A 15,355-nucleotide genomic window follows, 5' to 3' on the forward strand; every position below is an offset into this window, starting at 1 on the left:
ATTTGGGCAGCTAAAATATGGCTCATGGCTTATTCTTATCCTCCTAAAATCCCAGAGCAAAATGCTGATTGTAGGGAGTGTGAAATGTGGTTATGTATAGTAGAAGCACAAAACCCAGGGCTAGCTTCTTTTGGCTTTACTTTTGCCTCTGCCAAGTAGTAGCTTGAGGAACTTCATTTGACCTTTCTGGGGATACGTGCACGCGCACACACACTCTCTCTCTCTCTCTCTCACTGTTAGCTTTAGAGTCGTTAAAGTGCAAAGAACAGAGTCTAAAACAATTCTGAGCATTATGTAGTATTGGTTCTTACTATTAACTGATTTTTTTAAAACAAAGATTTTCCTTTACTATAAAGAATTTAGTGTATCCTATTGAGTGGAAAATTGCATCAGTTACACAAAATACATAACCATTTTAATTCTGAAATGAACCAACCATTTTGAAAGGTGATTTACCAATAGTGGTTAGGAAAATGGGGATATTTCATGTAAAAACCAGCATGTAAAATCCATTTTCTATGTGTTAGACAATAAAAAAACATTGGCTTTGGAACCAGCAAAATGGCACCCTGTACACACACAAGCTTTTTGCAGCTGATAAATTGAACTTTTATTCTTTAATTCAAGATATTTATATTCTTTCACATCCCAGCTGTAGAGGCTGCCATTCATGTAGCCTGTATTGTGAATGGTGCCATCCTGAAATTATGCAGCCTTGCCTAGGGGGCTTATCTGGAGGGTGACAACCCCTTAAAAACTAATGCCTGTAACACAAATTTTAAATAGGTCTTAGAATAATAAACCTGGAGCCAGATATTGGGGTAAATGCTGAAAGAACAGAGAGACAAAAGAACAAGCCACTGCCATGTCTCACCTCACCAATTCCACAAAACCTCTGACTGAATGCCTCTGAATCCTCAGCTGAAAACTCTCCAGCCGAAAAAACCTTAGTTCCTGTCTGCTCATGTGTTATATACCTTTCTTATTAGAGTACACAGCGTATCACCACAGATGCTTCCTATAATCTCTCTTTTATTTTATTTTTTTATTTTTATTTTTATTTTGTAGACAGGATTTCTCTAGTGTGGAGAAATTTCTCAACGTTGTGTGCCTCCACACTCGACCACATTACTTCATCTTTAGTGTGACAGTCTTTGCTTTGGGTTTTATTATATTATTGGGGTGGGGTGGTGGAGATCAGAGGAAAATTTGTGGGAGTTAGTTTTCTCCTTTTCATTGTGAGTGCTGGAAGTCAGACTCAGCAGGTCATCAGGCTTGGTGACACACGAATTTACCTTTGAGCCATCTCCGTGGCCCTTGGGCTCTCAGTTCTGTTTGGAACTAAATCACACTGTTGGCATAATTGGATCGCCAAAACAATTGAGCTGCCCTTCTGCTTGTTCTGTATGTTACTAGACGCATGGGTCGCCTCTGCTGGGGACATCTGTAGGAACAACATTGTGATCCAAATTCAAGGAAGAGCTAGTATATTACCTTAGGCTTGCTTTGGTAGCACATAGGCTGAAACTCCACAGAACAGGGACGCATAGTGTCGCATCCCTGCTCTAGTGGGAGCCCTGTCTTCTAGACCAGGAGTAGCTGGTGGTGGTACGATTTGCAAAGAATATTGATTTATCGGTTATGCAGCTAGCCTTGAGGAATGAAGTAGACAGTGTCACGGTCAGTCACGAGTGTAACCTTAAACAATTGCAGGGATTTTGTCTGTATAAGAGTATCAACTTCTGGAATGTGGCTGGAGTTTGGTAGCTAGGAATATGACTAATTTCACTTAAAGTCATATTTTATGAACAAGTTAACAGAACAAAGAACTTGGAAGTTGGGCGTGGTGACACATGCATGTAAATCTAGTACTTCACTCAACTGAAACAGGATCAAGATTTAGAGGCCAACCTGAGCTGAACAGCTAGACTTTGCCTCAGAAATGAACGACCCCAAACAGCAAAACTGGATTTCACTGGTAACAAATTCCTTCCTTGTTTCGATACTAAAGGTTCACATATGTACTGGATATACAATCTATATAGAGAGTTCTTCCCCTTGGCCTCAGAAATACTACACAAGGGGACTGTCCAGTCCAGAAAGATTTAATTCATTCTAATAACAGAATGCTTAGTGAATTTAGTGCCGGAGAGTCTTTGTTCGGGGTAGGCCCCCTTATTAGAAGGTGATTGTGATTGACTAGTGGATAGTTTTGTTGTGAATGTGTCTAGCTCACATTGGAATTAAGATCCTCCCTGTCCAGTACTCCAGCTACCTAACTGATTTCAGCTCTGTAGTATGAAATGAGTACTATTTCTTTTGATGAGAGGTTATAACTGACTTAATCTAGTTCACAGGGATACTTCATTCCCTCACTCCCAGTCCATTAACCTCCTGTCCTGCTTCGGTTTCTGTTGTGATGAACACCATGGCCAGAAGCAACTTGAGGAGGAAAGGTGGGACCAGCTTACTGGGTCGCTTCCCATGGCTTGCTCAGCTTGCTTTCTCATTCAACCCAGGACCACCCACCTGAGATGACATTCAACCCACTCGATCAAGGGGAGCCAGGCCATTTTTAGTCAAGAAAATGCCTCCACAGATTTGCCTTCAGGCAGTCTGATGGAGGCATTTTCTCAATTTAGGGTCCACTTCTCAGATAACTCGTTTGTGTCAAGTTGACAAAACAACTAGCCAGCATGTCTCCTTTTCACTTCTCTAATTTTAGACTATCTCGTTACCAAGCAACCAAGGCAGCTTTAGGTAATTTAAGCAGGAACAGCATCTGTTGCGTTGTTAGGTATCTCAGTCTTAGGAGAGTGAAAGAGCTAGTAACAGGACTCAGAATTGACCACGTGGTTCCATTGAGTTGATGATACAGTGTGCTCTGCAGTGTGTGCTCCTGGTGCCATGTCCGGTACAGGATGCTACTGTGGTACAGGATGCTACTGTTAGGACTCTTCACTGTTGGTGGCCTTGGTGGTGACTACTGTTATTCCTTTAGCATGGATTCTTTTGATTTCTTCACTTCTGACACACAGAGGTGTTTGCTGCTGTTTGTTTTGTTTTGTATTGTTTTGTTTTCTGGAGCTGAGGACTGAACCCAGGGCCTTGTGCTTGCTAGGCAAGCGCTCTTCCACTGAGCTAAATCCCCAACCCCCTGTTCTGTTTTTAAAAGACAGGATCTTACATAGCCCAGGTTGGCTTAAATTCACTGTGTAGCAGAGGATGACTTTGAACTGGTCCTTTTGCTTCTGACACCCAAGTGTTAGATATTACAGGAGGGTGCCATTGTGTCCAGAAGTGAGGAATTAATATTTCAACTTCTATTGAGGGGCAATGGAATCCATAAAAGTTTGTGAGTGTGTTTATGTGTGTCTAGGGGTGTGTGCTGATTGCCAAACAAGGATGTTTGTTTATGAAGTGGCCAAAGGAAGGAGACACTCACAAACCTCATTTTGCCATGACTGTTGCCATGCAGTCTTACTGTGGCCCTATTTTGTTCTTTCTGTTCTCCAACAACAGTAACCTCACACTTCTTCTTAGTGCCTCAGCTCCAGCTTAATTAAGGAAAGAAAATGCGAGGCAGCTAGGCACCACGGTGGTGGCACGCCTTTAATCCCGGGAGCATCCGGAAGGCAGAGGGAGATGCAGCTCTGTAGTTCTCAAGGCCAGCCTGGTCTACAGAGCAGGTTCTAGGACAGCCAGGGCTAGACAGAAACCCTGGCGGGGGCAGAGGGGGGTATAAGCCAACAAGAGAAATTATGAATGATTGGGGATTTTTTTTTTTAACTGAAATTCACATTGTTCAGTTTTGCTAATGTGTCACATGGGATTTAAGTTTGCCACATAGAAATAAAATTTAGCGAACAGCTCCCCTGGCTGTCACTGGTGATGAAGGCAGGCCTTTGTCTCTTGCCCTACCTATTGAGTTACTACTATTCTAGGAAGTTAGATGTGCAAATTAAAAAAGGAAGCCAGCTTGTTGAATTTTTTCCTACTAGTGCTTTAGAAACTTGGCATAGAGCAGTCGCAGTGAAGTTTTTCTAAGGTAGGTCCCTTTCTCGTAGTGAGGAATAAAGACTCCTACTTGAAATAAATAATGAGCACTGGGACTCAGCAGATTTAAGGCACTGCCGCCAGTGTGGGACCCCTGATGGAATGTAGAGGACAGCTTTTAGCCCCTTTCTTTATTGGCTGAGTAATGGAGGGTTAGTCTTTCGTCGTTGTTCGAAAGATGTATTTTATGAGTGTTTTGTTTGTGCACCACACTTAAAGATGGTTGTGAGCTGCCCTCTGGGAGGTTGGGCATCGAACCTGAGTCCTCTGGAAGAGCAGCCAGTGCTCTTAGCTGCTGAGCCATCTTTCCAGGCCCAAGGGTTATAGTTTTGTACATCATCTGCTGCCACTTTCTCAACAGAGACACCTACATGGGTTAAGCTTTACATCCTTTACATCTCACTGATTTAAACATGGTGCAGGTGGGTAACCTTGTCATGTCTGCACGTTAGGCAAGCTTAGCTGTTCATTTTCTACTCTACATTTTGAGGTTTGGTGGGAATAGCTGGACTGACTATTGGGTGTTAGCAGGCCTGTTCCATTCTTCTGTCCCTGGGCCTAAGCTCCTTCTGTTTTGCAAACAGTCTATTGTCTCTTAAACTTTCATTCAGGCTTCTAGGTAAAAAGGAGGAAAAGTAGCATTATTGTTTAAATTAATTCTCTGGTGAACTTGTGATTATAAAGGTCAGAAAATAGTCCCTTCCTAACTCCTGTGCTCTTTGCCGCCCCAGCAGACCAGTTGGGCCTTTACAGTTCACAGTCGGTACCCTTGAGATTCAATAGCCTGGACTAAGCCTTGGCTCTGCTGTGTCCTGGTTTTGGGTCTCACTGGTTAGTTATTCTTTGTTCCTCATTTATTAAATGCGTGTGAGGATTGAGTGAATTTATGTGAAACACTTAGATCAATGTTAGGCATGGATCATTGTATCCATTCTTATCTGGGAATAGTACAATATCCCTATCTTTATGGAGCCTACAGGTTTTTGTGTGTGTGTGTGTGGTTGTAAACTACAATAGTTGATGTGTTTAGGTATGTTTAGTTGGTAGAATTGGGAGATGGTAGACAAGGAGATTAAGAAATTAAGCCTAATTTACAAGGATATTATGTTAGGCTTTTTTTCTTGTCAACAATTGGATTAAATGCTCCTTGCTCTCTGCTTTCCTTTCTTCCTCCCTCCTCAACCACTCAGGCTGGCCTCACAGATCCTAATGCCTGAGCTTCCCCAAGAGCTGGGATTGCAGGCAGAAGTCACCACATGTGCCTTTAAACGTGTCCTGAGGTAGGCGATACAATTGACACATTTATTTGCACTGACTGTCACTTTACCTGGGGTTCTTGTCATCACAGTTAAGGGTTTGGCAAGTGAACCAAAACCATTACCTGTGTGAGTGATGGTAGAGAATAGGAAAGCGGAAACCCATGAGAGTTTCCCTTGTGTTTTAGACCCCAGAAACAGCCTGATCACATAGACTTGGTCTTCCATCATTTCTCTTTCCCAGTCTCCATTTCCCTTTCTTTGAATCTCACGGAGAAGTGTTGATTTAGTTTAATGGGGAGGGATAAAATAGTGTGTAGATTTCTAACCTTATTATAAATAGCATCTGGCCACCTACTGCTTAGTAATCTGAAGAGGAGTAGAGAGTACTTTTCTTACCTGCTACTTACTGTTAGGGTGAACCCAGGGCCACTCGTTGTACTGGATCCGGTGTATTTCTGTGGAAGCTGGCTTGCAGACCCAGGCTGGCCCAGGCTCACTTTATAGCTGAGGATGACCTTGAATTCCTGTTACTCTAGCCTGTGCCCTCTGGTGTATGTGATGTCAGGGCTTACCACATGCTATACAAGCACTCTGCTAACCGAGCCACGTCTTCACCCTCCAAATGGAGCTTTTCTCAAAAAGCTTTATAATACAAGATTAAAAATCTCAGATTTAGTCCTTGGTACTTAGTCTTGGAAAGAATTCTCCAGGGGTAGCGGAGAAGGGGGAGTGTGTGGAGAACCATCATCATCTTTTGGCTTTAGGATAAGCATATTCAGGAGGTCTCCGTGGGGCCAGTGGCTTGTCCAGGGTTACAGAAGGCAGAATACAGGGAGGGGTAGCCTGGTTTTCCCGATTGCTTGCATTAGCTTTCTTAACCTCTTCAAGTTGCATTTGAAATCCAGATCAGAATCCAAAAATAGGGCCCCTTTAAAGACATGCTTCCATCAGAGCTAACCTTAGCTTAGAGAAGTGACCATATGCTAAAATTTGAAAAGCAAACAGAAGGGTAAGCTCCTGGGGTGAAGTAAGGAACTTTAAAAGGGTAGTTTGGTTTTTTTTGTTTTTTTTTTTTCATCTGTTGCTGTCTGTCCACTAGAGGGCGGTGGTCACTGGAAGAATAAAACTGTTTCTTGGTGATTAACCACTATTTTCTGTAGTTGCCTTTTTGTTATATGTCGTCTTTATACGCAGTGTTGACTGCAGAAACGACACTTCTGACTCTTAAGTCTTCCTGTCTTAGAGATTATTGTTGAAGGGAAAACAGTGATAGTTTAAAGTTTCTCTACAAAAATTTACCCACTTAATTTATTTTTAAAATTTTTTATTTTTATTTTTTATGTACATTGGTATGAAGGTGCCAGATCCCCTGGAACTGGAGTTACAGACAGTTGTGAGCCGCCATGTGGGTGCTAGGAATTGAACTCATGACCTCTGGAAGTGCAGCCAGTGCTCTTAACCACTGAGCCATCTCTCCAGCCCCAAGTTGATTTATTCTTATGACATGTCAGTAATAAGATTACCTTGGGCTGGGCATTGGTTGCATACACCTTTAATACCAGCACTTGGGGGACAGAGCCAGGCGGATCTCTGAATTCGAGGCCAGTCTGGTCTACAGAGCAAGCTCTAGGACAGGCACCAAAACTACACAGAGAAACCCTGTCTAAACACCTCCCCTCCCCCAAAAAGATGGCCTTGTTTTTTTTTTTTTTTTTTTTTTTTTTTACTCTAGGTGATAGCATCCTGTGGCTAAGGAACAATTGAGAAGTAGCTAGTTTGAATTGATATATGTGCTTAGTGTAAATTATAACCTGGATTTGTGAAGGCTTGGTATGAAAAAAGAGCCTAAACTATTCTTATATTTACAGCATGTTGATAGTATTTGAGTATAAATGGGTGAAAATACTAGAAGTTAGTTTTCACATAAATTACTATTCTATTTTGTACAATACTCTTATAAATTTCATTTCATATGTGCATCTTAAATATTGCAACTTTCTTATGATATGAAGTATGACAGGAAACTTGGCAAATTTCCTTTTCTTTCACAATTTATAGATTAAGTATTTGTTGTTGTTTTTCTTTTTTTATTAAATATGTGTATTTATTAAAATTTTTTTCATTTTACATCCCAACCCCAGTTCGCCCTCCCTCCCTTTCTCCCGCCTCCTCACCTCCCTCCCACTCTACCCCCCATCCACTCCTCAGAGTGGGTAAGGCCTCCCATGGTAGTCAACAAAATCTGGCATACCAAGTTGAAGGAGAGCCCAGCCCCTCCCCATTGTATCAAGGCTGAGCAAGGTATCCCACCACAGGGAATGGGCTCCACAAAGCCAGTTCATGCACCTGGGATAAGTCCTGGCCCTGCTGCCAGGGACCCCACAAACAGATCAAGCCACACAACTGTCACCCACATTCAGCGGGTCTAGTTCGGTCCCATGCAGGTTCCCGAGCTGTCAGTCCAGAGTCCGTGAGCTCCAACTAGCACCGGTCAGCTGTCCTTGTGGGTTTCCCCATCATGATCTTGACCCCCTCTTCTTTTTTTAAATGTCGAACGTCATTTAAACATTTTTAAAAAATCTCACTGTGTATTGACTGCCTGGAACTCACAATGACGTGCCTGCCACTGTCTTTGGTGCTGGGATTAAAGGTATGCTCTGCAGAAATTTCATTTAAGCAATCTCCACACCCTTAAAAACATTACTGAAATCAAGAACCTTGACTGCCAGTGCCTCCCTGTTCCTACACCTCTATGCTGGGGCAAGGTCTCACGTAGCCAAGGATGACCTGGGACTTCTGATTGTCTTGCCTCTGCTTCCAAGTGCTGGGGTTACAGGCCTATGCTACCATGTCCAGCTAATATGCTGGGGCCAAAGGGTTTGTGCAAGTCTGGGAAAACACTGTCAACTTCACTCTAGCATAGCCTTTACCTTATCTTTTTTGGTTTTTCGAGACAGGGTCTCTCTGTAGCTTTGGAGGCTGTCCTGGACTAGCTCTGTAGAACAGGCTGGCCTCGAACTCAGAGATCCACCTGCCTTTACCTTTTCATTAGGGAACTTTTTTTTTCCTCTTACAGAAGTTCTTCTTCTTTTTTTTTTTTTTTTTTTTTTTGCTGGTGCCATGGTGGCACACACCTTTAAAAATCTTAGCTCTTTGGAGGCAGAGGTAGACAGATAGATCTCTTCGAGTCCCAGAATAGCCAGGGCCACACAGAAAAACCCTGTCTTTAAACAATAAAAAACAAAAAAGGATTTTTTTTTTTTAATCATTTACTATATATGTATATCTGTGTGCCTGCCTCTGGGTACCCAAAGTCCAAAAGAGGGAGTTGGAGCCCTTGGAATAGTGACAGGTGGTTGTGAGCCACCTGGAGTTGGTGCTGGGAATCAAACTCTGGCGGGCCAAGTGTTCTTAACCTTGGAGGCAACTCACCAGCTCCGAGGGCAACATCTTACGGCTTTTCTTTGGCATTTACAAATTGCAAGCATCACTGCTGTTAAACTTTGCAATCATTAAAAAAAAAAATGAGTTGATTTGAACATTGTCAAGCTGATATCTAGGACTGGTAGCCCATGGGCACTAAGTGGCTAATGGATAAACTGGACAAAGGATAATTCACACAAAGGTGTGCATCAGTGTGAGTTTTTGTTTTTTTGTTTTTTTTTTAATGCTCCAGCTAGGTGGAAAAGATCATCATGCTAAGCTCAACCTTCCTAATACTGAGACGCTTTAATACAGTTCCTCATGTGTGGTGACCCCAACCATAAAGTTAGTTTTGTTGCTACTTCAGAACTGTCATTTTGTGACTGTTATGAATCATGTAAATGTTTTTGGAGATAGAGGTTTCCAGGGGTTGCTACTCACAGGTTGAGAACCATTGTTAAAGGGATAGAAAAGAGCACAGTTTAAAATTCATAAATCAAGGCCAGGGGTGGTGGCACGTGCCTTTGATTCTAGCACTCTGGTGGTAGAGGCAGGTCAATCTCCTGAGTTTGAGGCCAGCCAGGTCTATATAGTGAGTTCCAGGTCATCCTGAGTTACATGTCAAGAGCCTGTCTAAAAAACAAAACCAAACCAAAAGACCCCAACAACAGACAGGCAACCTTATAAATTAATCTTTTACTTAGGAAAATTTCCATTTCTGTTTTAGGAATTCTTAATTGTTTTATGTGAGTATGAAAGAGAGGGGCGGGGAGGGCGAACTCCTGCATCATGGTGCCTGTGTAGAGGTCAGAGGGCTTCAGTGACAGAGCTCCGGCTGTCAGGGTTGTGTGGCAAGCTTTACCTGCTGTACCATCTTGCTGGCCCATCAACAGTTTTTGATTGAGGTTGACTGAGGATAACTGCAGCGAGACAAATTGAGTGACTCGGGAGATGAGAGTACCATAACTGCATGAATACAGAGATCAGGCTTGCTCAGAAACAGGTAAACAAGGGAAGAGTAGAAGCTGCATCTGTGTCCCTTAAAGTAACCAGACTGCACCTCATGTCTTTCTGATAAAGAACCACCATAAAAGCTGAAGGTATGGTACAGTTGAGCATATGTTTGATAGCAAGAGAGGTTGTTTCCTACGTCATGTTTCCTTTTTCCTCTGTGGGTAAGTCTCAGGCACTGGTGTCGGAGACCTGAGAGGGATGGTTTGTGCATCTAAAACCTTAACCACAGTGTACGTTCCAGTGAAATCCTGTGATCGGTTAGGTCAGTTGTATATACTTTTGTTTTGGAGACAGTCTTGCTGTGTAGCTGGCCTGGAACTCAGTACACAGCCCAGGTCAGCCCTGAATGCAAAGCTATCTTCTTGCCTTAGCCGCCCAAGTGCCAAGACTGCAGGCATACTCTGCACACCCCACTTAGGCATTCTTGGGGAAGGGTGCCTAACTAAGGGTAGGTAAACTGAGGCAGACGTATGACTGTGGCAGATGTCTGATGAAGATGAGTATTTAGGAGCTGTTGTAGGCTCTGGTGTTGGAGGGACTCTTGGCAGCTTGTTAGAGCTTTAAATAGCTGCTGCTGTGTATAATCGTAGAGTGGTGACTTGGATTTTTCCACCCTGTCCTCCTCCTCCAGCTTCCCTTTTCATTGAAACATGGGATCAACCAAAGCTGAGGAAAGGCCCAAATAGAAGAAATGTTACCACCTAGTTCCTTTCATTTCTCTGCTCCCAATACTGATCTTTACTATTTCTTTTCCCCCCTTAAAATAAAAGCCAGATGAACTGGCTTTGTGGAGCCCATTCCCTGCGGTGGGATACCTTGCTCAGCCTTGATACAATGGGGAGGGGCTAGGCTCTCCTTCAACTTGGTATGCCAGACTCTGTTGACTACCATGGGAGGCCTTACCCACTCTGAGGAGTGGATGGGGGTAGAGTGGGAGGGAGGTGAGGAGGCGGGAGAAGGGGAGGGAGGGCGAACTGGGGTTGGTATGTAAAATGAAAAGAAATATATATGTCACAAGGCCAGGTTCTTGTCTTGTTTTTCCTAGTTGAATGTTCCCTGGGGGAAGGGACAGGTGGAAGTGGAAGTATGCTGAGAGACTGTGAGGAAGTGAAATAGATAGGCTTGAACGGAGGCTGGTGTGGAGGATAGCTGAAGGGGAACTGGAAAGGCAGCAGAGTGCAGGAGTCCATTGCAAGGCTTGGACTTGAAATATACATGGAAGGTGGTAGACCCAGAAAGTAAAAGATAGCAAGGTCGGGGGCAAAGCCAGGGAGAGCATCTTAGGTTATTTTAGTCTGTCATTTGAGAGCTGGTGGGGGCTTGAGCAGGAGTCAGGAGAAGCAGTATAGTCACAGGTAGACTTCTAGAACTTTCCTCTGTCTTTGCTGGGGATCAAGCAAGGGCTGCACACACACATATTCTTGCCCCTGAGCACTACCCCAGTGAGACTTGAAGTTTTTCTAACATCAGGTTAGATATTTAGCCTACAGGGAGAGATGGGTTAACAGATAGGAAAGTTTGGGGGTGGGAAAGATCAGAAAGTTGAGTTGAGGTTGCTGGGTTAGTTAGTCCATTTATTCCCCCATTGTACTAAAGTGTTAAAGCTGAGTTCTTGAAAAGAGGCTGAAAGTGTGAGGTCAGGAGGCTTTCTGCTTCCCATGAGGACCTTTCCCACTGTCATGACATGCAGAGAGGCTGGAAGGGAAGTGGTCATGTGCAGAAAGATGTGGAGTAGCTGAACTTGAACAGTCTGCTGTAGAGAGCCGGCCTTGTCTCCTCCTCCTCCTCCTCCTCTTCCTCCCAGGGACCATACCCTAACGTTTGGATGGTCAGAAAGGAGAACTGATTAGAGAGATGTTGGAGCTGTATTCTTGTGGAGGGGAGCAGAGCGCTGTGCTCAGGTTGAGAGTGTGGCCTTGGTAAAGTGCTCTGGTAGTCAGAAGTGAGAAGCAGCCCAGCAGCACATGGGTGTGTGTGCAGAGGCCATCATGGAAACTTAGAGGAGGTTTGCCTTCTCGTCAAGTAGGAAGCAGGGATGAGGATGAGTATTTTGAGGTTTCAATAGTCATGGAAAACAGAATGTGGTATGATTTTTTTTTTTCTTTTGGGGGGGAGCATTAAAGGCCCTTCACAGAGTGTCAGTTTTAGGCCTATCAGTGTGGGCCAACACACTCTGTCTTCCTTCCTCCATTCCTTAGGTGCCCTAGACATGTCCTTGTTTGTTTCTCCCTCCATAGTCTACTCTCTAGGTCTGAACTCAAGAGACCTGCCTGCCTTGGCCTAAGTACTGGGATCCAAGGGTGCGCTTCTACCACCACACCCCAGTTGCCTCTCCAGTACTTCGTTATATGTAGTTACCCCTCTCTGTATGGGTTCCATTAGATGATGGTGGACAGACCCTATGGGAGGAACGTGTGTTTTTACTGAACGTAGAAAGAATTTTGTCATTGTTGCTTAATTTGTACTAGCTACTTAGAAGACATTCTCATTGTGGAAGGCACTACAAGTCATCTAGAGGTGGCTTGAAATACGCAAGGTTTCTGTACTGTATGTCAGAGACTTCAGCATCCACGGATTTTGATATCCTTGAGTATTCTAGACCTAGTCCACCCTTGATTGCAAAGAGTGGCCAGACGCTTTAGAAAGGTAGAGTTTGGTGGCCTGGGTTTTAGTAAAGTGTAGAACAAGTTGCCTTCCCCATTGTGCCAATCCTGGTGTCCTTTTTCTTTTCTTTTCCATGAGTGTAAAATCAGTTTTCTTCACCTCAGCCTGGCTGTCCTGGACTAGCTCTGTAGCCCAGGCTGGCCTGGACTAGCTCTGTAGCCCAGGCTGGCCTGGACTAGCTCTGTAGCCCAGGCTGGCCTCAAACTCAGAGATCCGTCTCCATCTGCCTCCCGAGGGCTGGGATTAAAGGTGTGAGCCATTATGCCCGGTGTTAACAGTTTATTATTTGAATTTTGGTGTTTAGTGAGATGGCATGTGTTTCACAAGAGTGTTTTTCTGTTGTAGGAAACCCAGCGTTTGCTGGCTGAACCAGTTCCTGGCATTAAAGCAGAACCAGATGAGAGCAACGCCCGTTATTTCCATGTGGTCATTGCTGGCCCCCAGGATTCCCCCTTTGAGGGAGGGACTTTTAAACTTGAACTGTTCCTTCCAGAAGAATACCCAATGGCAGCACCTAAAGTACGTTTCATGACCAAAATTTACCATCCTAATGTAGACAAGTTGGGAAGAATATGTTTAGATATTTTGAAAGGTAAGTGTCGTCTGTCACCTGTGCTGTATGAGTGTGTCTCTCTTTCTTAAGCACTCCATATTAGATGTAAATATCGTAATTTCATCTTATGCTAACACCAGTGTATGGGAGGGTAGACCAGTCTGGGCCTGTGTTCTCATGCTTTATCATATCATACTGGGCCTATTACCTTCATAGATAAGTGGTCCCCAGCACTGCAGATCCGCACAGTTCTGCTATCAATCCAGGCTTTGTTAAGTGCTCCTAATCCAGATGATCCGTTAGCAAATGATGTAGCCGAGCAGTGGAAGACCAATGAAGCCCAAGCCATAGAAACAGGTACTGCATACTTTATTCTTTGTCTGCTCCTGCTTTTCAAAACAAGGCTGTTACCATTTAATGTTTGCGTTTTTTGTTTTTGTTTTTGTTTTTTCCAAGTAAGCTCAGATTAAAAATAATCTAGAAAAGGAGATCTTGCACTGTGGGTTTAACCACATGGATCTAACAATGAGTATCTACTGTACTAGCAGTATGTGAAGAGACTAGAAAACTTGTAACTGTTTTGTACGGTCCATTTAATGTGTCTAGCAGTTTGTAGAGTGTAGAATCAACAAGCAGCTTCCTGCTAGGGTCACAACAAAAAATTAGAGAGGAACATAATCATCTGTTCAGAAATGAAAGATAAGACTTTGTCCGTTTATAGAATTTTATGAAAGGTTCAAGCTAGTCTGGTCTAAATAGTGAGGACCTTAGAAAACATACGAAGCCCCTTTCTAATTAGTTGTCCTGTTTTGGTAATAAGACATTCATTCAGAAAACTGATACTGATCCAGTATATAGGAGAGGCTACGAATTTAGGAGGGTATATATAGTATAGCATTTTCACAAATGGTGTTTGTTTGCTGTTTTTGGTGTTTGGAAAGAAATCTAATGACTCAATAAACTAACAATTGTCTATTTGTTTCTGTCTACAGCGAGAGCATGGACTAGGCTATATGCCATGAATAATATTTAAGTCGATCAGATCATCGAGTGTACATCACTTCTCCTGTTCTGCCAAGACTCTTCCTTTTTTTGTTTGCATTTAATGGACACAGTCTTAGAAACATTACAGAATAAAAGCCCAGGCATCCTCATCTTTGGTGATTACATGCACATTAGCAAATCTGTCTTGTCCTGATTCACTGTTGTAAAGCATGAGCAGAGGCTAGAAGCATCATCAGGGTTGTTGTGAAATGTTGAAAGCAGCGACTCTGCTTGGCTTCGTTTCCCCATCATGGTTGAAGTACAAAGCACTGTGAATGAAGGTAGTTGTCAGAGTTAGCTGCCAGGGGTAGGGGTGTTTTTATTTTATTTTTTAGGGGAAAGTAGTTTTATTTTAATTTTATGGTCTCCTTTCCCCTCCCCCTCTTATGGGATCTAATTGCAGTGGTTAAATGCAGCTAACCAGTTTCTTAGAATATGCTCTCTAGCCAAGTCTAACTTTAGACGCCGTAGATGGACAAGCTTGATTGTCTGAACCAAAATGGGAACATTGAATAAACATCACAGCCCTCACTAATAACATTGTGACTTTGCTGTCAAGTGTAGATTCTCTGCCCCACCCCCCCAAAAGAAGAAAAAAAGCTTGTGACCATTTTGTATGGCTTGTCTGGAAACTTCTGTAAATCTTATGTTTTAGTAAAGTATTTTTTGTTATTCTCCTTTGCCTTTGTACAGTTTATTTTACTGTGTTTACTTCGCTTTCCCCATGTGACAATCGTTATTTAAATGAAAACGATGGAACATTCTGTTTTGGTCCTCGCCATCTGACAAATGGATTGGCAAGAGGAGAATTTGACCAGCTTGTTTCATTGATGCAGATTTGTGTTAGGATTTTACTGAGTGAGTATTTATAAACTGGCTGAGCATGCATGAAGCATCAGTATCTGTCCCCTCGTCCCCCTTTTTTAACCGCCTAGAAATTTAAATAAATGTGTCCTGCTTTAATTAGGTGATCCTTGGTGTCTTGCCCAAATGTTTGAAAGTTGATCATACCTAACAGCCACAATAAAAAGGACAGGTGGAGTCATAGAGGACTTTCACATGTCCACATTTGAGCCTCAGATGTAGGTTATGACTTGTCTCTTGGTTCTTGTCTGAATGTGTATTGTTTGTGCTGCTGGGAGACCAGCGGAGGTTTGTGGAGGCAGTTTTGAGTCTGTCTTCCTTGCAGACATTGTAAATCCCAAGCAGCCGGCTTACAGGAAAGTTGTCTGCTCTCCAGCTCCTGTGCATTGCTCTCACCTCCCTAGCGTCTGCTATGAGAATTCCTTCTCTCCTCCTCCTTTTCTTCTTGAGGGGGTGTTTCTTTCTATGTGACCTTGGG

The 15,355-nt window shown here is 43.2% G+C and overlaps 1 protein-coding gene across 1 annotated transcript in view; it reads left to right on the forward strand.

The window, feature by feature from the left end:
• Ube2n (ubiquitin conjugating enzyme E2 N) overlaps window positions 1-14,984 on the forward strand; it is a 33,721-nt gene extending 18,737 nt beyond the window's left edge. Inside the window, exons 2-4 of the mRNA XM_036170059.1 lie at window positions 12,762-13,008; window positions 13,186-13,326; window positions 13,962-14,984. Of these exons, the coding sequence (XP_036025952.1) occupies window positions 12,762-13,008; window positions 13,186-13,326; window positions 13,962-14,002 (429 nt within the window). The 3' untranslated portion in view covers window positions 14,003-14,984. The remainder of the gene's footprint in view (window positions 1-12,761; window positions 13,009-13,185; window positions 13,327-13,961) is intronic.
• Window positions 14,985-15,355: the final 371 nt, after the last annotated feature.

This window comes from Onychomys torridus, chromosome 20 (assembly GCF_903995425.1).
Source record: "Onychomys torridus chromosome 20, mOncTor1.1, whole genome shotgun sequence".
In the NCBI taxonomy this organism is placed as follows: domain Eukaryota; kingdom Metazoa; phylum Chordata; class Mammalia; order Rodentia; family Cricetidae; genus Onychomys; species Onychomys torridus.